Consider the following 25,243-nt stretch of genomic DNA (forward strand, 5'->3'; position numbering starts at 1 on the left):
TTGAGAGCCACAGCAGTGTTTGTGTCTTCCTTCATTTCTTTTTGAGTACATTGTTATTGATATCTTTTGTTTTTATATCACAAAAATGTCTCCCAGTGTTCTTTTTCTTCCCCCCAGAACCATTCCATATAATGACAAAAAAATTTTTTTCAGGAAGAAGAGAAAAAACCCAGCAAAACCAATCAATCCATCGAAAGAGTGAGAAAATGTAAACAATATTCTACAACCATGGGCCTCCTGCCTTTGTGTAGACGTGGAGATGGGGGTGGCTTCTCAGATCTCTTCTTTGACCCTATGCTTGTTCTTCGTAATTTTACAACATTCACTCTTGATTATTTTGCATCCGTCCTTTCCGTTTATAATGTTGTATTCACTGTGTATGTTGTTTCCTTGGCTCTGCTCACTTTATTCTGCCTCAGTTCCTATATACCTTTCCATGCTTCTCTGTAGTCATCACATTTGTCATTTTTTTTAATAGCATAGTAATATTCCATTGGGTGCTAGGTGGCGCCATCGTGCACAGAGCGCTGGGCCTAGAGTCAAGAAGATTCATCTTCCTCAGTTCAAATCTGGCCTCAGACTCTTACTAGCTGTGTGACCCTGGGCAAGTCACTCAACCCAGTTTGCTTCAGTTTTCTCAGCTGTAAAATGACCTGGAGAAGGAAATAGCAAACCACTCCAGGATCTTTGCCAGAAAAACCCCAAATGGGGTCACAGAGAGTCAGACATGACTGAAAAATGACTGAACAACAAAAAATATTCCATTACATTCTTATACCACAATTTGTTTTGCCATTTCCCAGTCAGCAGGCATCTCCAATTTCCAGTTCTTTACCAGCACAAAAAAGTGCTGCCATCATTATTTTGATGTATATGGGACCTTTCTTCTTATCATCTACACCTCCTTGGTATATGAGCCTAGTAAGTCTCACTATGTTTCAAATACAAATGTAACTTTGTTTTGGGTGTGTTATTGGCTATTTTCAATGATCTGTTCTTATCCAGCTTATCAATGTTCTATTCATTAATGTCTGTAAAGATCCTTAGCACACTGCCCTCTAGGCCTTCATTGTGTGCCCCAATACACTTCACCCAGTTGACATAGTCAGCTACTATCCACAGAGCTCCTCCTCTGTGCTGGGTGTTTGGGGTAATATAAAAAGGAGAAGACATTGCTCTTGCTCCCAACTTGAGAAGCCCCTTATAGCTACTAGGAAGGGAAGATTCATCTGAAAAATTATAGTGTAAGACTGCATGTGCTAAGTGCCAGCTGAGTGGTTGCAAATAGTGAGTGCCATGGGACTTCACAGAAAGAAGTCACAGGGGTCAAAGCCGTAGGATCATAGATTTAAGGTTGGAAGGGACTAGAGAGGTCATCTAATCTAAGCCCTTCATTTTATAAAAGAGCAAAGGAGAAAGCCAGGCATTGTAAGGGAACTGTCCGAGGTCATGCAGTGAGATGGTAAGACTGCAGCCCAGAAATTCTGGTTTCCAGTCCAGCATTCCATTTCCACTTCATCATTGCCAGATACGTCTACTTGTACTTTTGAAACCTTACTGGTGTCACCTGTACATGGTGTACCATGTTTTGGGTGATAGGGACCCATCCTTTGAGATTTCTAAATGGCATTGGGTGTTGCCATTAGAAGGAAGACACAGCATAGTGTGTGTCAAGAATGCACTCAGGAGAATTTGTGCTGTTTATTTGGATGTGTGTGTGTTAATAATGTTGCTTTACCCCAGGCACTGGAGAAGGGGTGAGGAAAAGGAAGAGAAGCTGGCGTTGTGCCTAGGATTTGCCCCTTGTTCTCAAGGAACTTGTGCTACATAGAATGATTATCCATGAGGCACGAGTTACATCCTGAAAAGAAAGAATCTCTCTGGGAGCATAGAAGCCAAAGTAAATGGGACAGTGAAAGAATAAATCAGGCCTTCATCTTATAAAGTAAACTCTTCTCCATTCTGCTATGCATAGTAAGTGGTTGAATGATAGGAACAATTTTCAAAAAGAATTGAAGGCAGTAAACAATCATAAGAAAGCATTTTCAATTTACTAATTAGAAATGCAAATTAAAGCAACTCAGATTTCACCTCACACCCTGTATATTGGCAAAGATAATGAAAAAATAACTGTCAATGTTGGGCTACAGGAAGACAGGCACACTAATATGCTGGTATGTTGGTAGATCTAGGAGTTAGTTGGCTTCCTGAATTTCAATTTGAATTATGCAGGAAAAGTGACCAAACTGCTCATGCCCTTTGACCTAGTGATTTCTTCAAAGAGGTCAGACAGAAACTGAGTTCTAATCTATATCTAAATACTTAGAGGCGGTGACTAGGTTGTGCAGTGAATAGAGCATTGCCCTAGAGTCAGGAGGGCCTGAGTTCAAATTCGACCCTCAGACACTTAACACTTACTAGCTGTGTGACGTTGGGTGAGTCACTTAACCCCAATTGCCTTGCCTTCCCCCTTCCAAAAAGCAATAAATAATTACTTAGAGAAGCAATTTGCATGATAGTAAAGAACTGAAAGGTTGTGGGTGGGGATCAACTTTGAAATGGCTGAACAGACTGTGGTATATGAATATCATAGGATTTTCTTGTTTAGTAAGAAATGGTGAATATGAGGAATTCTGAAAAACTTAACAGGAGGATTTTTAAGAATGGATGCAGAGAAAAATAAGCAGACCCAAAATAGCAATATAAGGACAATGCACTCTGGTTAACTGGAAAACCATGAGTGGTATTGCAGGACATAACATGGAACATACTTCCCTTTTCTTGGCATCGGATCCAGGGACTTTGGGTGCAGAATGTTTTTTGTTGTCAGATGAGGTCACTTGATTATATTTGGTTAACTATTTTTCTTTGTTACAAGGGAAAGGATTCGATTTGCAGGAAGGAGGGAAGTGACAGTTATATCCAGAAATGACAGTAATGTAAAACCAAAACTTTTTAATAGTAGGTCATTCCTCTGTGCTGTTTTCTGTAGTATCTAGGCAGTTTACTTTGGTTTAGTTAAAAGTGCTTAATGAGCAGCTGCACTGTGCCCCCCCACCCTTCTGCTTTGTTGTGGGGCAGACCTGGCCCCTGCATTTGGGGAACTCCCAAACTGGGGAGACAGGACTGCCATAGAAAAAATAGCTAATTGTTTTAAGACAGGATATGGTTAAGTAACAGTGAACATCTCAGGTTCTCAGTGTTCTAGAAGTTCAGAGGAGAGAGAGGCAGAGACAGAGAGAACAGGTTTGGAATGAGTATGAGAGGCCTCCTTGGAGGAGATGATACCTTACAGGCTAATTCCCTGGCTTTTCATAGGTATAAAAGAGCATTGGGGTAACTGTCTTAAGCCTAAGTATCACCTAGAACTATCTGAGAACAAAACGATTGGGTAGAAAGTAGGAAAATGATTTCCCCTGTGGGGGTATAAGCAGCATCTGCAGGGGGTCACAGCATTTTAAAATTGGAATGAACCATTGTAGTTTAAAAAAAAAAAACACTGGATTTGACATCATTCGTCCTAGTTTGAATTTCCAACTCTTTTTATTACCCTGGGCAAGTTCTTTTCTTGTTCTAGGCCTCAATTTCCCCATCCCCAAAATTATACTTAGAAGCCGTTGTTTTAGAAGAAGGAGGAGTTTTCAGGTTGCCATTTTGCCGCCTCATTTGATGCACACTGAAGTTTGTGTCGCATGCTGGAAAAGTGCACAGAAAACAGATTTGAATGACGGCTTTAAATCTCACTCTACGACCTTGGACAAGTCATTTTACCTCTCAGCCTCCATATCTTCTTCTATAAAAGGAAGGAGTTGTGCTAGCTGACCTCTAAGGGCCCTTCTAATCTGTAATCTGTGATTTTAGGTTCTTCTAAAGCATGTGGTTCATCCCCGACTAGAAAGAGTTGGACACCCCACTGAGGTCCCTTAGCTATTTCTGTTCTGATGAGAGTTTAGGTCTACAGACGATCCCCTGTGGATCACTATCTGTATTTGTCTTTGTTACTCCTTACATCTAACATCTCCATTGAGGGAAAACCAGATGGAACAGGTTTACAGTGTAGTAGAAGGAATTAAGGATAGGGATATTCTTCAAAGAAGGGAAGAAGTTTCCCTGGGAGGCTTTGGCATCCCTTGACCCTCTTGTCTGTTTGAAGGCAGACCTGGGACACTGTTTGCAAGCCTACAATTACAATAAAAGTCTAACACCTCATGTTTTCACAGCCCTTTACGGTTTATAAATCACCTTCCCATTCATTCTCTCATCTCATCTTTGCAACAGTCCTTTGAGGGAAGCAAGGATGAGATTACTATTCCCATTTTACGGATGAGGAAGGTGAAGTCTAGAGAAGGTTGCTCATTTATTCACTTAACATTTGACATTTTACTAAGTACCTGCTATGAGCTGGGCACTGCAAATACAGTAACAAAAATAAAACTGCCCCTGCTCTCAGGGAGTTTACATTCTGTTGGAGGATAAAGTTGGTGGGGAAGAGACACAGTATTTAAATATTCATGTCCACACAGCTACAAAGTAGTGTAGCATCAGGGCTGTATATGAGTAGGCCAAATGGCTTAGGACTGGTTTATTTAGAGAGGCAAAGTTTTAGAAGGGTAGTGACAAACCTATAAAATAAATAGAGAAGGGAGAAATAAACCAGTTACCCACATTTCAAATACTATAACAAAGACCCTTCCTTCGAAGCTCATTAAAAAGCAAGTCTCACTTTACCTTGTACCTAAGTTGAAATAACCACTATTTACCACTCATAACCTCGAGAAGTTAAAGGAAGCAGATTCTAGTGGTTGAAAGAAGTTTACAAGATGTTAACAATAGAATGAGCTGGGTTGAATGATCACCTGTTGAGATGTGGAAGGAATTTATTTGTCTACTTGGGTTGGACGAGGTGACCTAAGGTTCCTTTCAACTCTGTCCTGTCTGGGACATAAGGAATCATAGGCTTGACATTGGGAGATACATTGATCAGTTGTCCATGTAGGTAGCCGTGTGAATTTATCCACTGCACACAGTTTCCCCTAATCTTTTCTCTCTCTCTCTCTCTCTCTCTCTCTCTCTCTCTCTCTCTCTCTCTCTCTCTCACACACACACACACACACACACACACCTGTTAATTTGCCCAAAGCCATCTCTTTTGACTACAGTTGCTATATAGGATTACCTTTGCATTGGATTTGAATGAATGAGTTGATTTATTTTTCTGAGTTGTTGATTTCTTTCACAGAAACGATGGAATCATCAAGCCAAAGCATCCAAAATGCAATTCACATTTAGTAAGAATTAGAAAGGATCTTGCCAGGTAGAAAGGAAACCTGCAGTCTGGCCTTTGGGACTTGTCTTGCGGGAGAAATAGATGTAATACATTCTCTTTAAGAGGAAGAAGATCAGTGTTACCTTCAGCAAAGGGCTGGAAACAAGGTGTTCAGTAATTTAAAAAAAAGATCTCGTATTAATTTGGTCTTAGGTTGTGCCTGGTATGTCCGTTCCCAGCACTCTTCTACAGAGTTTGATAACTAATTTAGCTGCAAAAATTTGCTCTTGGCCAAGACACCACCTCTCAGCTCCAAGCCTCTGAGAGATTTTTATTGCATTTTTAATAGGAAAGCTTCACTATTTTCTCAGGTTAAGAAAAATACTGATTTGTGCTGCTTCATTTAGCAGCTGTTCAAATAAAAAAAATGGCTATGATTTTTTAAAAAACAGAAATCTGGCAGCTGTTCAACTGTCCCTTTTTCAGATGAGAAGTCACTGAGGCAGATTTCATAAGTGTGCTTGCTATCTCCATACCAGCTCTGGAGATTTTTCCCTCTGGGGTTATAGCATGTTTTCTCATATCTAGTCCTCGCTCACGGTTCACCCTATGAGTAAATGGCTTGCTTAGAGGGCAAAGTCAGGTAACCCTGATTTCCAAGCATATTCCTGCTGGGTCTGGCAAAAATCAAAGCACAAAGATATAGGGAATCTTGGTTCCCCTCTAGTTTTTAAGACGCACATCAAAGCAGAGACAGAATCTTAGAAAAGCTTGAGAAGTCTCTTAAGAGTATAAAAATCAAGCCATCCAAGACATGTTAGGTCATTTAGTTGTAATCTAGGTTTTCCATAGGTCTAACTTCATTAAAAATGATTCGTCCTTGTTCTGTCCTTTCTAAGCTAGAATATAGCAAGTTGGTCTCTTCCTTGTAATGGCTGCTTTTTATACACTTGAGTGCGTTACTTCCACAGAAGACCTACTTCAGTGCTTTGTCATGCATGGGTGATGGGCAAGTGACCTTGACTTCTAACTTTCCCATCTTTTACCAAGGTGAAAAGCTTGCAGTATGGTGTCAGTGATGAATGCTGTATGAAGAATCAGCCTGGTTGAACATGGAAAGGCTCATCATTGTTATGTTGGCTTCTACATGATGAATTCTTTGACCATGCCAAGCTATAAAATAGCAAAAACTGTGAAATGGGCCTCAGTTGCCTCTTCTGTGATGGAAGACAGAAATTGCTAAGAATCACTGTTTTTAGGCTGTCTTTTTTTCCTTTCCTGTGCTGTTGGGAATTCCCAGTGAGGAAACAATCTCTGTCAGCAGCAAATCTTGTGCACCTTATTGTCTTAGAGAGTTGTTTGTAGCATTGAGAGGTTGAGGCCCTTGCCTAGGGTCACATGGCCAGTAGTTTTCAAAGATGGGCTTTGGAACCCCAGGACTCTAAGACTAAACCTCTGTCTGCTGTGCCATGTTTGCTCTCTTATTTCAGAAGATTTTATTTTTATTATTCTGGACTTGCCAACCCAAAACAAGAAGCATTTGTATGCACACAACACAAAAAGAATATTATAGATGAATGTTTCCAGTTCATCCCACTTGCTTATTTTTTTAAGTATATGATAAATTCTTTATGTTACTGTCTAAATTGCCCTGCTTATTTTTTCTCTGTTTGGGCCAGCTGTTAATATTCATTTAACTTATTCTAAATGTGAGATACTTACTCAGGAACTAATTAATTGAGCCACATCAGTATTGACAGTCTTGATATAAATGAAACCAGAAGATAAAACAAGATAGACCCTTAAATGGAAGGATGGCTCATCTGGTCTTTTTTGGTGGAAAGGCAAGTGTATGATTTGGTGTTGGTATTTTACTGTTGTCCATAAATGCAATATGAAACAGCATCGCATGGGATACTTGGTCATGAAGATGACTGTAGCTTCTTTTACCGACTTCTTTTATAGCAAATGAAGAAGGCGAGGGTTCTTACAAAGAATTTCACACGATACTCCCAGAAAGTTAATATTTAGGTGACTTAAGTAGTAGAAGGGCACAGGAGAGGACAGTGAAAATAGTTTGGAAAATATGCCTCAAAATTCAGAAATCAAAGAGGCCAAAATCTCATAAATCTCTCCAAAGAAAGAGTTGAAGGTGCTGCAAGTTGGAGGTGGATGGCAAGCACTGAACATTATAAAAATGAAATTGATTTTCTTAATAGAAAGGAAATTATTGATCACTAATGGAAGTCACCAGAATCAGCTATTTGGGTATAACCAGACCATTGACTACTTATATCAGAGTGAAAACCAATGCCAGATTAGAAGTATAAACTGAGAAGATATCACAGCAGCTCAGACTGACTTGCTTATTCAGTTGTTCGCACGAAAAATAACAGATGCATAAAGGTAGAATTTGACTTTAACTATGCCATTTTTTACAGAAATGTTACCAGTATAAGTAAGGCAGTCATCACAAGAAGCCAGGAGTCCAGAAATCACCTAAGCCAGAGGTGATGATGATCAAATACTTAATTATCCTTGTCAAATGGACAATCATGGCAACCAAGGGCAACAACAGTTTAAAGTACAAAGTTATTTGTAAAACATTACAAAGAGGATGATGGAAGATTACTCCAGTACTGTCTCTCAAAGTAATGAAGAACAATGAAGAGGAAAAGTGTGATTATAAAACTTGGCGTGAGACACAAATAAGCCAGATCATCCCCGGAGGACTTACTGATGAAATTAGAAGGATGAAAACAAATAGACAAAAAATAGAACAGATTTTTCAGCATACCTATAACCATTTATTTTGATCATTGATGACGTGACATAATGACAGTGTGATCGACAAGTGGAACTGTCAATATTTAGATGAAGTTAGGGAGAGTGGCTAGACCAGATCAAGCACATAGAGAAGAAATCTGTGCTGGAGGCAACATTATTTTGAAAGCATTGAGAAATCAGTCTTTAGGAAAGACAGAAAGAGATCAAATGATTTGGGGATAAAAATTACAGATGGCATTATGAATAACAACAGCAAGAACAGAGAGGTTACTTACATATCTGCAAGTACTGCCCCGTGTGTCAAGTTTCTCATCTTGTTAAATTCTTTATGAGAGTGAGCTACACTTGTGTTTAGAGTATCCTTGATGAAAACATAAGAAGGGAACAAAGGCTTTCGTAGACTTTTTGAAGCAGACTATATATCTTCATTAAATTACAGAATGCAAGAATCTGCTTTATTTGTTTACTATTTTTTAATTAGTAAAGCAAAATGAAGCCCTAAGGCTCTCCACCCGTGGCGTTTCCCTTACACGTTTTATCATACAAGATTTCCTTGGTAAATGCAACCAAAGAGGGAATTTTAATAATTTTCTAATTATTGATATCATAAAGAATAGATCAGGGAGACATGTTCACCCATCATGGGTGGTAACTTTCAGATGAAAGGATTCCTCTTTGCAGATAACATTGTTACTTGCCTCAAACCCTAGGATAGTATACCCCAGAGTAATCAGAAGTTCCTCCTAACAAATCTCTTAGGGAAAAAAGCAGTGAGTGGATGAAAAACATGCAATGCAAAGATCAGAGTGAATGGATTCTGACACAGCCAGTGTGAACTTGTACAATTCATTTCTTATCATCTGTAAAATGAGGGAGTTAGACTGTGTTCTAGCTCTAGTGATTTGGACATGCAGTTGAAAGGGCAGCCTGGTCTATTTGAGCTACTGTATTATATTTCTTAGGAAAGTTCTTCAGATGGACAGTGAACTGGACCCATAGTTGAGAAGAAAGCAGGTGGGATTACACTTGAGGAATTGTGCAACACTTCCAAATATTCCCAAACCTTTCCTGACATAGAAGCCCATCATTGAAGTACCAATGTTATCCTGGTGATGCCATATGGCAACAAGTTGTGATTCACTACAGTTTGTAGTTCCTGACCTAGCAGTCAATAAAGAGATGTCTGGTAGGAGTATCTAGGTTGCAACCTATCACCCATTGTGATTTGCATACAAAAAGTAACATAAGAAGAGACATATAAAATCCAGGAAGTATATGGTCAAGGAAGAAAGCAGTCTGATCACATAGTCGTAGCAAGGGTTAACAGATGGAAAGCTCAGATAGGCCAGTGGCATGCAGAGGAAGCCCTGCTGTATGTTGGACAGATCCTTGCTCTATCAATCAGCAGATATTTATTAAGCACCTGATATGTGCCTCAAAGACAAAAGTTCCTGCCCTCAGGGAGTTTACATTCTATTTCTGGAGCATTTGTGGAAGAATATGGACAAGGGATACAAAGGATTGAGTACATTGAGTGTGGGATGTGTGGGATTCTGACCCACTTCAAATCTTACATGTGCCACTTCTTACCTGTGTGATCTTCAGCAAATTATTTAACCTCTCTGGCCCTCAGTTTCCTCCTCTGTAGAATAAGGGAGTTGAGCTTAGTGATCTCTGAGGTTCCTTTCAGCTCTGATAATTCTTGGATTCTGGAGAAGCACTGTCTCTTGCTCTAAGGCTGGAAAGGGTAAAGAAAGACTTCCGGAGGAGGTATAGTGAGCATTTGGCCTTCTGCTGCAACACATGCAAATCCCACTAAAGGCAGTCTCTGCCGCCTTTTCCTGGTTACCAAGTTCAGGCTTCAGTGGCAGGCAGTCTCAATATTTTTGGAACTGCTTGGGTTTCTTATTAAATTAGTTTTAGCGCTTTAAACAGTCATTCATATTGTTTGAAGAAGCTGCAATTAACATCTTCAGAGCACATCCGCAGATCTTGGGTTGCTAAGCAGCAGACCTTTAAGGACAATTTGTCAATTTCTGCAGTAAGAGAGCAAATAGTAAACATTCACATTCAAAGAAAATTGCTTGTTTTTCCAGCTTTCCCACCGCCACTAGGCCTCCAGTTCCTCAGTGTCCAATTTATTCTTTATTTAGTTTTCATAAATAATTCACAAGACTTAAAGTAGAATAATTGGGGGTGGCGAGGTGGCGAAGTGAATAAAGCGCTGGCCCCAGAGTCGGGAGGACCCAAGTTCAGTTCTGGCCTCAGACACTTCACACACACACACACACACACACACACACACACAACTAGCCGTGTAACCTTGGGCAAGTTACTTAACCCCAATTGCCCTCCAAAAAGGCAATAAATAAATAAAGTAGAATAATTGAGTCTTTTCCCAAGCCTAACAGAACAAAAAGACATTTAGGTGACAGTTTGGGCATATTTGTTGTAGGTAACTTTCCAGATAGATGTTGGGCTGAGCCTTTGCAAAGCCTCCAAAGCCTTGAGTAACCCTAGAGATAGATGTCTGGGGATAGTTAGGTGTCAGGACCAGGGCACAGGCTCATTAACATCAGCCTTCTTACCTTTGGACATTTGAGTCACAGAGAAAACATGGCACCATAGAAAGAGTACTGAATGTGAAGCAAGGAACAGGATAGGTTCAAATCCCGGCTCTGTTGATCATTAAATTCAGTGTGATCCTGGTTAAATCAGTTACCCTCTTTCATCCCCACTTCGTAAAAACTACAGAATCACATGGACTAAACACTAATTAATCAACAAGCTTTTATTAAGTGCCTGCTATGGGCCAGGCATCGAGTACATGCCCCCTCAAGAGCTTACATGCGTTTTTGGGGGGAGGGGAATGTACATATTGCAATATGGATGCAAAATAAATAAAAGATAATTTAATGTAGAGGGCATTAGCAGCTGGCAGAGAGGGAGGGAGGAAAAACTTTCCAGAGAAGGTGACACTTAAGCTGAGTTTTAAAGGGAGCAAGATTCATGGAGGATTTGGAGAGGAGGCAGTTCATTGGGGAACAAAAAATTTAGAGGCAGGAAAGGGAGTATCATATATAAGGAAGACCAGTTTGGCTGGACCATAGAGTATGTGAAGGAAAATAACGTATTAAAAGGCTGGAAAGGTAGGTTGGGGCAGGTTGTGACATGCTTTAAATGCCAAACAGAGGAGTTTCTATTTGATCCTAGTGGCAGTAGGAGCCTTGGAAGTTTATTAAGAAGAGCAATGATATGGTCAGGACTATGCCTTAGGATGGATTGTAGTGGGGAGAGACTTGAGGCCGGGTCACCAATTAGGAGGTTATTAAAATGGTCCAGGTGTGAGGTGATGAGGGTCTGCATTGGGATGGTGGTCATGTGAGTAGCAAGGAGAGGACAGGTATATTACAGGTTATGGAAGTGGAAATGACAAGATCTGGGAGCTTATTAGATATATGGACTAAGGTATTCACTTACCCCTATTCAGTATTTCCTATTTCAACATTAATAGGGTAATTCAGGGGAGGCTACAGTTGGGGAGGAAAGACAGTGAGTTCTGTTTTAGTCATGTTTAATCTCAGATGCCCATTGGACATTGAGTTTGTAATATCCATTAGAAACTTGATTGACCTAAGGTTGGGGGTGAGGTTGAGGACCCTAAACTGAATTCAGACTTTTGGGACAGGCTGTATGGGTTTGAGAGTCCTCATTGAAGAGATGATCATTAAACTCATGGGAGTGAATGAAGACCAATTTTACCAGAGTGTGAAGAGAGAAGAGATACTTGGACACAGATCTGAGGAACACACCCATTCAGGGAGCACTGGATGAATGATGAGCCACAAGAGGACACTGAGGAGGGTTAGTCAGATAAGTAGAAGGAAAACTAAGCAAGGGGTGTCGTGAATATCCTAGAGGTAGGTGTTGTCAGTGGTATCAAAGGTGGTCACCAAGAGGTCACGAAGTAGGAAGGTTGAGAAGAAGCCATCAGATGGGCGATCCATCAGTCTGGCATTGGTAATGCCAGGACTATCCTAGAGAAAACATTTTATAAACCTTAAAACCCTTTACAAGTGAGATTTTGTGCAGAGCTGTGCTCCGTAAGAACACTGGGTAAAGTCCAGATCTGGAAACTCATAACCAAGGATTGGTGGCTGTGTCCACAAAATTGATGGGGTATGGATTTCTGCCTTTATATCACAATTATTTCACATCCTCCTTCCATTGATCCTCTGATTGTGATAAGGAAAAACAAGCAAAAATATCTGATACAGAAACTTCTAATACTCTGTATAATTTTCCTACCTCGTGATTTCGTATCTCTTTGTTGTGAAAGAGGAGACATTTTTCATTATTTGTTCACAAGAAAGACTTTCGTTTTTATCCCATTGAGTCCTCCATCTTTGGAGTTTACTTACTTCCCATCTTCCAGACCAGAAAATATCTACAGAATTAAGCTCATTTGATTCTGAATCTGAGGAAAATATGCATTGTAATATGTCCCCATTTTCACAGGGGAATTACCATCTTTCTCTAGGCTTCTAGTTTGTTACAGGTCATCATTGTGATATACTGGAAAGAGCGGTGGATTTGGAGTCAAACCTAGGTTCAGGCCCCTTCTTACTTCTGTCTGTGTGACTTTCACCCCCATGTCAAAGCTAAGGGAAGCTCCCTGAGCTGGAACTGTATCTCTTCAGGCCGCAGTGTTCCACATACTGTATTTGGGACGTGCAAACAGGGGGCACTTCTTAATTTCTTCTGCTGGTCCTGTAAGCCTTAGTTTGTGTAAATCTTTCCATGCTTCTCTCTCTGTATTTATCATACTTGTCATTGTTACAGCACAGTAATATTTCATTACATTCATTGACCGCAGTGTATTTAGCCATTCCCCAATTGATTAGCATCTCCTTGTTTCCAGGTCTTTGCTACCACCAGATAAAAATGCTGCTGTAAATATTTTTGTGTGTATGGAGACTTTCTTCTTGTCATTGACCTCCTTGGGGTCAGTGTAAGCCCAGTTGTGGTAGAATTGCTAGGTCATTTCAATCACTTTATTTGCATAATTAAATTAGCACTCAATGTTGTCTTAATTTTTTTTTCACCCTGATACCACAGTTAAAGATTCGAGTGGGTTTTAAAAAATAATTAAATTGTGTTGACAAATTGTCTTCAGAGAACATGATCTTTTTCCGAATCTCCAGGGCTACATACAGCCATTAATTAAGCTCCTTCAGGAGTCTCTTCCATATATCTATTTTGGTTCCAGTTCTTGTGCTTCCTGTTGAATATGAGGCATAAGGCTCAGGAAGACACAGCTGTCATTTAGCAAGGTACAGGCCCCAGCGAGTAGTTAGCAGCTTGTACTTGGCCTTAATTGGGTTATCAGCTGAGCCCTGTAAGATTAAACGAACTGACCTCAATACTCCGCCTCGTTAGTATTTGTTTTGTCTTTTTTTTAAATATGTAGTTCCTGCTTTCGGTCTAGGCCTTCTCCCAGTGGTGGCTATTTTCTTGACAATGGTATTCCATCTTTTACTTATGGTTCCCTTTGACCCTGAGTGATGTTCAGCCTTGCTTGTTTGCATATTCTCCAACTAAGTGGTATCTAAAGAAAATTCCAGCTCTGGCACTGCCTCTCACAGGTGACAAAAGGGTGAGGGTGAGGCAGGCTAATTAGAAGGCATTGGGTGTCTAGGTCAGGGGTGGTCTAGGTCGTTGCAAGGTTCAGAGATTATTTAGTGTACTAACAGATGGAAGGGTGAGGTGAAAATCATCACTTTTCATTAGCAGGTAACTCTCTATTCTGCATGAGATGACACTGAATGCCCTGTGTGTTTTAGCCACAATCAGCTAGCAAATGTTCTGGAGAAAAACCTTTATTGCTTGGAATGGATTTTGAAAATCCCCTTCCCCCTTCCTTCCATCTTCTCCCCCACCCCATAGAGATGCCAGTAGTGATGCCCTATCCCAGAAGTGATTTTGGTTTTGTGGACAGAGGAGGGAACTGATACAGAAAGGGAAAGACATTGAAGGCCCTACACTATTCATCCTGGAGTTAAGGGGAAGGGGAGTCCACAGCCTCTATGCTGATTTGGGACCGCCCCGGGATGTGGCTTTGGACACTGGTCCTCCTCATCTTTCATCTTTCTTTATCTGCTTGCTCCCTTTGGGTTAAAAAAAATCATTTAGGGGACGGATAGGTGGCAAAGTGAATAGAGCACCAGCCCTGGAGTCGGGAGGACCTGAGTTCAAATCCGGCCCCAGACACTTAACACTTATTAGCTGCGTGACCTTGGGCAAGTCACTTAACCCTAATTATCCTGCCTTCCCCCCTCCAAAAAGCAAAAAAGAAAAAAAATCACTTAGAAACCTGTAATACATCTTTCTCCTTCTAGAAAGAGAGACGATCCAAGTACTAAGTAACTTTGGAGAATCTGTCCCATTGCAAAGTTTTTCAAAACTTGATAGTTTCATTATCTAAAGGATTTAGGATCACAGACTGTAAGTTCCTGGGGGAGGGATTGACCCCCATTTGTATTTATATTCCCAGCTGGCAAATAGTTGTTGTTCAGTCATTTTTCAATCACGTCTGACTCTTCATGACCCCCCTTGGGGTTTTCTTCGCAAAGATACTGGAGGGGTTTGCCATTTCCTTCTCTAGCTCATTTTACAGATGAGGAAATAGAGGCAGACAGGGTTAAATGACTTGCCCAGGGTCCACACAGCTAGTCTGAAGTCAGATTTGAACTCAGGAAGGAGGAGTCTTCCTGACTTCAGGCCCATCAGTCTGCACTATGGCGCCACCTAGCTGCCGTGGCAAATAGTAGGTTCTAATCAATGCTGTTCATTCATTCAGACATGGGATCGTAGAGAGGGAGCTCAGATCATGACCGTTCAGTCATTCTGTTTCCTCTCACTCTCTGCATAATGGCTTCCCACCTCTTCACTCCACCAAAGCTGTCCTCTTCGGAGCTACCAGCTATCCCTCAGTTATCTGTGCCAATGGCCCATTCTCAGTCCTCAGCCTCCTCCATGTCTCTGATGACTTCCACACTGTAGATCCCCCTCGCTTCTCCTTCGTTTCTTCTCTCTAGACTTTCTTGTTCTCTTCCTGCCCAGTTCTTCTCAGTCACTTTTGATGGATCTGCATCCGCGTCATGCCTGCCTAAATACGAGAATCCACCCCCCAAGCAAGGCTGTGTCCTGGGCCCTCTTCTCTTCTCCCCCTTTCCTATGTCACCTGGCGGCGATCTCTCCACTTCCAAGTTTTCGGTGACCATCTCTATGCAGATGTCTCCTACATCTCCAGCCCTAACCACTCTTCTCATCATACCCAGCCACGCATCTCCAGCTGCCTACTAGACATCTGGAACTGGATGTCTTACAAGGCGGCCAAGCCTGAACTTGGTAGCTTTCCTCCCAAACTCTCTTTTTTCCTAACTTTCCTATTGCTATCTAGGGTACCACCATCATCCCAGTCAACCAGGGGCCCCCTAGGTATCATCCTTGATTCTTTACTTTCTCTTAACTCCTCTCTTCCCGTCCAGTCAGTTGCCATTCCTGTTGTGTCTGGAAAACACTATCTTCATCCAGAAAAAGAATTGATAAATAGAAGGATGTATTTTACATTTGTGATGTGTGACATACATATTTGTGTCTAATGGTAGCCTTCTCTAAGGTGGGGAAGGAAAAAAAAGAAAAAAATTTACATGATTCTTTTTTACATATGGAAAAGGAACGGCAGATTTTATGTAATAGATTTGCAGTTTCATGTGCAGTCATCTTTTTTTTTATTCTACTATTATGGAAATGCTTGTTCAGTTTCATAAATTAAAAAAAAAATAACACTGTCACTAACCTGGTGCAGACCCTCATCACTCTGCACCTGAACCATTGCCAGGGTCTATTGGTTTGTCTTCCGGCATCATATCTCCTCAGCATAATCCATCTCTGCTCTGTTGAATTGATATTCCTAGAGCACCGGTTGAACCATATCAGTTCCTGTTCAGTCATCTCCATTGGCTCCCTGTTGCCTCCAGCATCAAATAGAAGTCTTAAAGCCCTTCATAACTTGCCTCTTTTATACCTTTCTAGTCTTCATATAACTTCCCTCTGCGTACTCAGGGATCCAGTGACACTGGTCTCCTCCCCTCCTTGTATACAAAATGCCATTTGCCACCTCTGGGCAATTTCACTGGTGGTCCTTTATACCCAGAACTCTTTCCTCCTCATGTCTACCCCTAGACTTCTCTGCTTCTTTCATTTCTTAGGTAAAATCCCACCTCTTACAGTAAGCCTTTCCCAATCTTCCTTACTCTTAGTGCCTGCCCTCTATGATTATTTCTAGTTTAATTTGTATATATCTTATTTGTATATAATTATTTGCATGTTGTTCCCCGTCCCTCCCTTTGCCATAGACTGTGAGTTTCTTGAGAAGAGAGACTAGATTTTGCTTTTCTTTGTAACAGTGTCTGGTACATCATAGGTCTTTATTAAACTTTTTTTTTTTTGCTTTTTGGAGGGGGCAATGCAGGGCAATTAAGTGACTTGCCCAAGGTCACACCACTAGTAAGTGTTAAATGTCTGAGGCTGGATTTGAACTCAGGTCCTCCTGACTCCAGGGCTGGTGCTCTATTCACTGCACTACCTAGCCACCCCTTTATTAAACTTCTTGATTGTCACCATCTTAATGTACACCAATTGAATTTGCAGATAAGGAAACTGAAGCTCCCCAAGAGACTGAATGCCTTGTTCCAGAGCACACAAGTAAATGGCGATGCTAGGATTTGACCATCATTCAGTCCATTCTGTCCATGTTTGAGATCCTGACTCCATTGGCTCTTTGGGGAATCATGATCCCATTGATTTCTGACATTGAGAAATAATCCTGTATCATCAGGGTTTCTTTACTACCAATAGGGTACTTTTGAGATGTACATAGACCGTGCTGTCCTTGCTTAAGGAACTTACTACAGAGCCACCACCTTGTTATTAATTCTTTTTAAAAGGAGATAAATATACTCACAGAATAACGATCTTCTTCTTATCTTTTTTGTAGGGGAGTGGGAAGTTGGTGGTATTCAGAGTAGGTCAGGATCAGTATCTGTTTTCTACCTTGCAAAGGGGCATGTGTACACATGGAAGATTGAGGCAAATACGAGATATGGGGACATGTACAAAGAACCTGGACTAAGTTTGTACATTTCTTGATGATATGCCTCTCTAATGTGAAAGTGTGTGGGAGTGTAACAATTTTTAAAAGATTAAAACATGGTTTGGGATTGATGAAAGACCATGGGCTTCTGTATTACTCGGATGCCTAACACTAATATTTTCCTGAAGAAGAGAATTGAAAAATATTGCAAGTGAATTTCATTTTCTTAAAATTCTAAACTTAAACATCAACTAAAACACATACAAGACAGAGCACAGAATTGTATCAATCTTTGTTATATAGAGTTTGCTTTTCCTTTTTTTTTGAGGAGGGAAGGCAAGGCAGTCGGGGTTCAGTGACTTGCCCAAGGTCACACAGCTAGTGAAGTATCTCTGATAAGTATGTCTGCGGCTGGATTTGAACTCAGGGCCAGTGCTCTATTCACTAGCTGCCCCTTGCTTTTCTTTTTAAGTATGTAGCAAATGCAGCATATAATTTTCAAAGCTCTCCCACATGTCCATGATTCCTTTTGGCCCTCCTTTTTGGTTCTCTTTTCTACATTTTTTTTGAAAGGCTGAAACAGTTGCAGGTGGCAAATTCTGAACTTTGCCAAAAATGGGCTGTATCTTAACAGGCAAGAAACAACTAGCTGTAGATGTAGGAGTCATTTCAAAATCTGAGATAACTGGTTAGCACAAAGGTCAAAATTAACATTGAATTAGAAAGAAAAAATGGTGAAGATAGGAGGCAGCCACTGCATGCAGATTACAGCAGCCTGGTCCAGTCTTTTTAAACAAGTTGTTCATGCTGAAAAATGGGAAATGGATAAAACTAAAGACTTCATTTAAACAGGTAATTTAAAATTTTTCAGGATGAACATGAGAGAGCTTTTCCTGACTGAACTTGTGACACAATTACAGTGTCTTAGAGTCGGAAGAAACTTTAAAGACTGTCTAGTCCAGCTTTTCTCTCCCTTTGAGAGATCAAGAAACTAAGACTGAATTTCAAATATGGGTCATGCCAATCTCACCCACTTTCCTTTTTTCCCAAGGAAATTATACTGGTGGATCAGGGGTCATAGACATTGAATATTTGGATTTCATCGAAACATTTGACAAAGTCTCTTAGGCTGTTCTTGTAGGCAAAGTAGAGACATGCAGGCCAGATGATTTGGTAATGATTGGTCTCAAAGAGTAGTCGTTAAGAGTTGGGGTTAGTGTGGAAGGAATTGTCTAGTAGAGTTCCCCAGGGAGCTGTTCTTAAGCCATCTGATACAAAGATTCTGATTAATAACTCAGATGAAGCTACAGAGGCTTGTAAGATTTGTGGAAGAGCTGAAACTGTGAGGACTGACAGACTTACTGAATGACAGGATCTAAAAAGGCCTCACCGAGGTAGAGTGAGCTGAGTCTAGAAAATGGGGATTTAATGGGGATAAATGTAAAGTTCTACATTTGGGTTCACAAAATTAACTTAACAAATACCGGGCTTGATCCTGGCTAGTAGCTGGCCTGGGTGAAAGAATATGTGGGGATTTCCATGACCGAAAAGCTGATGTAGCAGCCAAAACAAATTAGTACGATCCTAGACTTCATTTTAGAAAGGCATAGTGGGAGACAAAGGGAGGAAAAGTCCTGCTCTATTCTGTCCTAGTTAGACTACATCAAGAATACTATGCTCAGTTTTGAAAGCCATATGAAAAAGTTCTGGGGGAAAAACCAAAAAAAACTCGTTTTACAATTTTATTCCTGTTCTGTTGTAACAGCACAGCCATTCCTTGATATGCTTGTCCCTTCTAATCCCCCAATTGAACCTGCCCTTGTAACAAAGTAATTGAGCCCCCCCCCCCCAAAAAAAAAACCCCAACCCTAAAACGGCATTACATCAGACAAAACATATAAAATTCTGTGAAAGTTTGTCATTTTTCTGCTTCTCTGCCACATGAAGGGAAACATTTCATTATTTGTTCTCTGGGACTGTTAATGGTGTTTATAGTCAGTCACTTTGAGTTTGGCTTCCTTTTGGTGATATTTTCCTTTATACAGTTGTAGTCATGGTATAAATTGTATTTCTGGTTTTGCTCACTTTATTGCATCTGTGCATACAAATTTCCCTGAATTTTTATGAAATCTTTGTATTAAATACAATTATATTCATAGGTCAGGAAGCTAGGTGGCATAGTAGATAGAACGCTGGTCCTGGAGTTAGGAGGATCTGAATTCAAATCTGGCCTCAGACACTTCCTAGTTGTGACCCTGGGCAAGTTACTTACCCCTGTTTGCCTCCGTTTCTTTGTCTGTAAAATGACCTGGAGAAGGGAATGACAGACCACTCCAGGATCTTTGTCAAGCAAACCCCAAATGGTGTCATGAAGAGTTAGATAGATGACTGAACATCAACAACAAGAATATTCGTGGGTCACAGTTTATTCCGTTGATCTGTATTCAGTGTGCAGGTCTTATTGAGACGGGTCTGATAATTCAAGTTTGACATTAGAATTAAGTGAAATACTCAGAGCCCATCTCACGATTCACAAAAAGAGGTTTACCGAGCCATAGAAAGGATACAGCATCGCTTTGGGTAGACATGATCCCTCTTGTCTCCATCCAGACACACGTCTGATCAGCAAGGTACAATATGGTCACATGGCACATCAGTGGCGTATCTACTTAGTCCGAAGGGAATTGACTCCTCACAGGTTGGCCTTTTAGATGTCCAGGAAGTCCCAGGAGGAAGAAAGGAAGAAATCTAGCATTTATTAAGTTCCTACTATGTGCCAGATTCATTGCTAAGTATTTAACAGACCCTCACAGCAACCCTGGGAGATAAGTGCTATTATTTTCCTTATTTTAGTGTTGAGGAAAATGAGGTAAACAGGCTTAAGTGACTTGTCCAGGGTTACACAGCTAGCAAGTGTCTAAAGCCTGGATTTGAACTCAGGTCTTCTTTACTCAAGACCCAATACTCTATCTACTGTTCTGCCTAGCTGCCTGAGGTAACTAGATCAGTCAAGTCTCAGGGATAGCTTCCTTCCCTTTTTGAGGAAAAAAATCAGCCTAGCCTACCTGGCAAGGAATCCCAGTAGATACTGGTTCTCCCACGGGCCCAAAGAGGTGACTTGCTTAGGGTCACACACTCCCCAATCCGGTAGTGGAGCTAAAATTCATACCAAAGTCCTCTCACTACAAATCCAGTATTCTTTCAAGTATAACACAAACTTTGTCTTTTATGGTGATTATCTCTTGAAAACACAATATATTTTCTAAGGGTTTCCCAAAACCAAAAATAACTGGATTTCAGAAATGCCACAAAATGGGAGTGATGATAATATTCCGTGGTATCTCTATGCCTGCAAGCATCTTATTATTTTGTTTATTGGACAGATTTTATTTCCGCTCTCTTCAGAAAGCAGGGAAATGGCATGTTTTAGATTTCTCAGTCTCTTCAGAAAGCCAAAACTCACCAAGCGGCTTCTCCGCTGTATTTGAAGCGATTCTTTTTTCTCTTATTCCTTGCCCCTCCATGAGCTTCCAGAAGGCAGCAGGGACTGTGTCCCTCTTAATCTTTGGATTTCTCTCTGTGAAGAGCACCATACCCTCTGGTTTTTCTGTTTTTCCTTTGTGTCCCCAGACTTGTAGTATAGGGAATTCCTTGTGAGAAAATCCAGTATATAAGTATTTGGGAAGAAACTTAAAGTGGGAGAGAGTGGTCTGAGAGACTAAGGGGGTTTGGGAAGCTGAGTGAGTCAGGTGACCTGCCCGGGGCCGCAGTTTATGTCAGAGGTGGGCTTTGTACCTAGATTTTTTTTGAACTCAGCCTGGTTCTCCTTTTACCACCCCCAGCTCTCTCCTCTCTCTTCAAGGGGCTAGAAAAAAATTTATTATGCCTCAGGTGAATCCAGAAATGAGGTAGCAACCATGATATCAGAGAAGACAAAAATAGAAAAAGAAATGGTTGAGAGCTAAGCAGAGAAACCACTTTATGGCATCAGAACATTTCATTCTGCTTTTTTTTTTTTAAGGTATAGAATAAATTTCACATGTTGCTTTCAAACCTGAACAATTTGTGCATCCTTCTGAACTTTGTTTTGTCCATTCTTGTGCCTCCACATAGTAGGTGCTTAGTGGATGGGGCACTGAATCTGTGTTCAAATCCTAACTCAGATACCAGGTGTGGGCAAGTCTCTGTGCCCCCTCATCTGTGAAATTAAGGGGGTGGCCTGGAGGGTGTCAAAGGTCCCTTCCAACTTGAAGTCCATTCGATTGTGAGCTCCTTGGGGGCAGGGACTCTTGTCCCTTTTTTTTGGTATCCTCAGTGCTTAGTGAAGTGCGTGGCACACAGTAGGAACACACCAATTGCTTATCAGTTGATTGATTACAATCCCAGTTTCAAGCAGTTTCCCTTTGCACCTCTCTGTTCAGGTATTCCGGACAGACCTGATCACAGCCATGAAAATCCCGGACTCCTATCAGCTCAGCCCGGATGAATACTATATCCTGGCAGATCCCTGGCGGCAGGAGTGGGAGAAGGGAGTGCAGGTGCCAGCGGGCACAGAGGCCATCCCTGAGCCTGTGGTGAGGTGAGTGGATCCTGTGGTTTCCTGTTTAGTGCCCCAGTTCTTTGTGGCTGCCTGGCTTGATCGATAGGATCATGTACATTCACACCTCATCCTGGGTTTGTCTGTGCAGCCTGAGAGCATTGTCCGGCAAGGCCTGGGAAGTTCTCCAGGGGTACCCAGGGTCCGTGGATATTTAGTGATGTGGGGAGTGGTGATGGAGTAGAACACTTTTCAGACCTTGCGAATATTCATTTTATAGACCTAGCACTCCCTTTAAGAAAATATAATTTAAAAACCCTATCTCATATCCAGGCACTGGGACATAGAAATCCATCTAGCCCTACTAGAAAGTGGGGGGTGGAGGAGGGTATAGAGCAGATTGGGGGAAGGGGTATTCAGTAAGCTTGCTATCTTGGGGTGGGGGTAGGGGAAAGACAGGGAGGAAATTTGTAACTCAAAATCTTGTGGAAATGAATGTTGAAAATTAAAAATAAATAAATATTTTTTTAAGCCTATCTAATCCCCTATATTTCAGAATTCCTATTATAAACAGATTCACTTTTAGAATTCGCAGGCTGTTTCTTCCCTTTCCAGTCTTCGTGCACATTCCTCCCCTTCCCATGTTCTGGCGACATATCTCGCTGACTGTTCCTCGTGCCCATGTCATTTTGGCGTCCCTGGCTGACCTCCAGGCCGAGGATGCTTTTGCCCCTCACCCCATCTCTTCACTTCCCTGGTTTCCTTCAAGACTCAACTCAAATCCCACTTTCCTGTCTCCTTCCTCCATGGTCTGCACCATCCCTCCTGCAGTGCCTGCTAATCTTAGACTCTTGTCTTCTGTGCATTCTGCATCTGGCTTCTCTCCACAGATTTATTGCGTGTTGTCCCTTCTATTAGATTGGGAGCTCCTTGAGGGCAGGGATCATGTTTTTGCCGTTTTTTGTAGTGTGACCTGGCAGAAAGTGATTTAGTAAATGCTATTAAAGACTTACTAACTAGTTCCTTTAAAGCAGGGGTCCTTCACCATTTTTGTTTTCTGTGCTCCTTATATTTTCGAGAAATCTTTTCACATCTGTTCAGAATGAAAGTATATAAATGCATGCCTAGTCATAGCAGAAATAAAATAGATTATTTTTCTCTTCTTCAAGAGGGACAGCTAGGTAGTGTGGTGGATAGAACAATGACCCTGAATTCAAATCCAGCCTCAGACACTTACTAGCTGTGTGACCCTGGGCAAGTCACTTAATCCTGCTTACCTCAAAATAAAAAAGGTATACCACAATGTCTTTTAACTTAATTGATTAAAATTAGTTCAGGCTTTCTGGAATGTTTCCCTGTTATTTTACGGTGATTTATGAGACATTCCCTATACTCCATTGATAAGCCAATCGGCTCCCCGGGTTAGGAGCCACAGCTCCAATGTTTATTTCTAGGCCCCTTGCTGGAGGCAGAATGGTGGCATTAGGGCCAAGAAACTGACTTGAGATATTTCATCACCAATTAGCAGGAGTTCTAATCAGAGACAAATGTCTTTCCCCCAAACACAGGCTTATGTGTCCATTCCTAGGAATGTGTGGGAGAGAGTAGGGTCTGCGGATTATGAAAGTTGGGCAGGGAAGGGTCCCTGGAGCAGGTGGGGTTTATAAAACTGGGTTCTTATCATTTTATTTTTCCAAATTCTCTTCATGTTTATCATGCTGTCCTTGTACCAACTGAAGAAATTTGGGATTATTATTCCCTTGAACTTGGATGTTCTGATTTCTTCTGTTAAAACTGGCCAAGACTGGCAGCCAGAACAGGACTTGAGGATTGCCTCCCAAGCGGGCTCTCTTTCTGCCGATATAGGCTTCCTTAGGAAGCCTTAAGTATCTGTGGGGCTAGGTGCTGGGTATGTGAAGACAGAAATGAAGAAGTCTCTACCCTCAAGGAGTTTAAATTCTATTACAGGAGATGAGTACATACAGACTAAATCCAGGGCCATTTGGCGAGGGTGGGGGGTAGGGGTGGGGGTGGTGTTGAAGTAGGAAGGATGGTCATGAAAGATTTCTTGTTTGTAGCCTGGGCTCTGGAGCTGAGTTTTGATGGAAACAAGGGATTCTAGGAAGGGAAGAATCCAAGACCCAGAGAAATGAAGAGACTCACCCACATCCTGTGGGAAGCTCGGCAGGGCCTGGCCTCAGGGTTGTGGTCTCCTTGCTTTTATTGAGTGCTCAGATTCTCCATTGATTTCTGAAAGGAGCTCATCACCCATCCGGGGTTTTGCTCTGTAAAGAAAGTTGACAAAGGAAGGGTGAGAGGTCTTTCAGGTACCTGAGGCAGCATTGGGGTGGCCTGAAGAGGAGGTCAATGAGACTGTTGCTAGAAATACCCTACTTACAGGCTAGGTTCAGTGGGGTTGACCTCCATGTTTTGAGACGGAGCTTGTTTCAGACGAAGGAGGTCATGGCAGCTTTTTGAATTGGTATCTAGATTATTAGCAGTAGAGAGGAGCTAGACAGCCTCACCCAGGTTATCTGATGACTCTGCTTTTTTCTCTTTTTTTTTGGTAGACCTATGACTTCAAGATAATTGTAAAACTTTGATGTTAGTGAAGTACTTTGAGAATTCCCGTGAGAAACTGCAAATAGCAATAGCCATTATTTCCTTTCTGTTCATTTTTTAACTGAACCTGTGGTTTTAGGGGTGTAGTAAATGCTAGATTAAAGAACTCTCTCTACCAGTAGAAAGTTGACTGGGATACTGAGAATGTTAAGTGACTTACCCAGAGTCACCATACCCAGATAGCCTGGATCAGAGGCCTGACTTATAGTCATAGGATCATAGATTTAGAACTGGAAAGAACATCAGAGCCCATGCGGTCCACCCCCCTCATTTTACAGGTGAGGAAACTGAGGCCCAAGGAGGAATTTGCCCAAGGTCACACGACTGGTAAATGTCCCCACAAATTTGGTCTAGGTCTTCCTGACTCCAAGTCTCTATCCACTTCTATTTACTATTACACACTGCCTCTCCCCATCTTCTGTGAGCCTTACAACTCTCCTGAGAGGGTGGCAAAGTCGTCTTTATTCCTACATGCCAAGGGTTCTTGGTTTGTCATTGTATATGTTTCTACCACCAGATCCCAACCTCCAATAGGTCTTCTACAATTAGGAGTTACTATGGCCCAAGTATTTGTCTACCGGGGCCAACTTGGTGATGAACCTCTTTAGATTTAAGTTGCCTGGTCCTTAGAAAAGAGTACACAGTGTGTTCCTGGGCCCCTACCTTTCCATGTTAATGGGACTCAGCTGATTTAGTGTGTCACTGAGGCCACCTTCATGCCATGATATGGCACAAGAGTATGATCTTTGTAGGTAAGGCCTAGTGTTTTGTTCAGTTGTTTTTAGTCGTGTCTGACTCTTTTGTAATCCCATTTGGGGTTTTCTTGGCAAAGATACTGGAAGATTTGCCATTTCCTTCTCCTCATTTTACAGAT

At 41.4% G+C, this 25,243-nt stretch overlaps 1 protein-coding gene across 8 annotated transcripts in view; it reads left to right on the forward strand.

The window, feature by feature from the left end:
* JADE2 (jade family PHD finger 2) overlaps nt 1-25,243 on the forward strand; it is a 196,068-nt gene that overhangs the window by 58,892 nt on the left and 111,933 nt on the right. For all 8 annotated transcript variants that reach the window (XM_069091849.1, XM_069091848.1, XM_069091853.1 and 5 more), the window contains one exon: nt 21,632-21,789. In XM_069091849.1, the coding sequence (XP_068947950.1) occupies nt 21,632-21,789 (158 nt within the window). The remainder of the gene's footprint in view (nt 1-21,631; nt 21,790-25,243) is intronic.

Source organism: Petaurus breviceps, unplaced genomic scaffold (assembly GCF_028583685.1).
Source record: "Petaurus breviceps papuanus isolate PSGF00001 unplaced genomic scaffold, PetGlider_PUasm1.0 189, whole genome shotgun sequence".
Classification (NCBI taxonomy): Eukaryota; Metazoa; Chordata; class Mammalia; order Diprotodontia; family Petauridae; genus Petaurus; species Petaurus breviceps.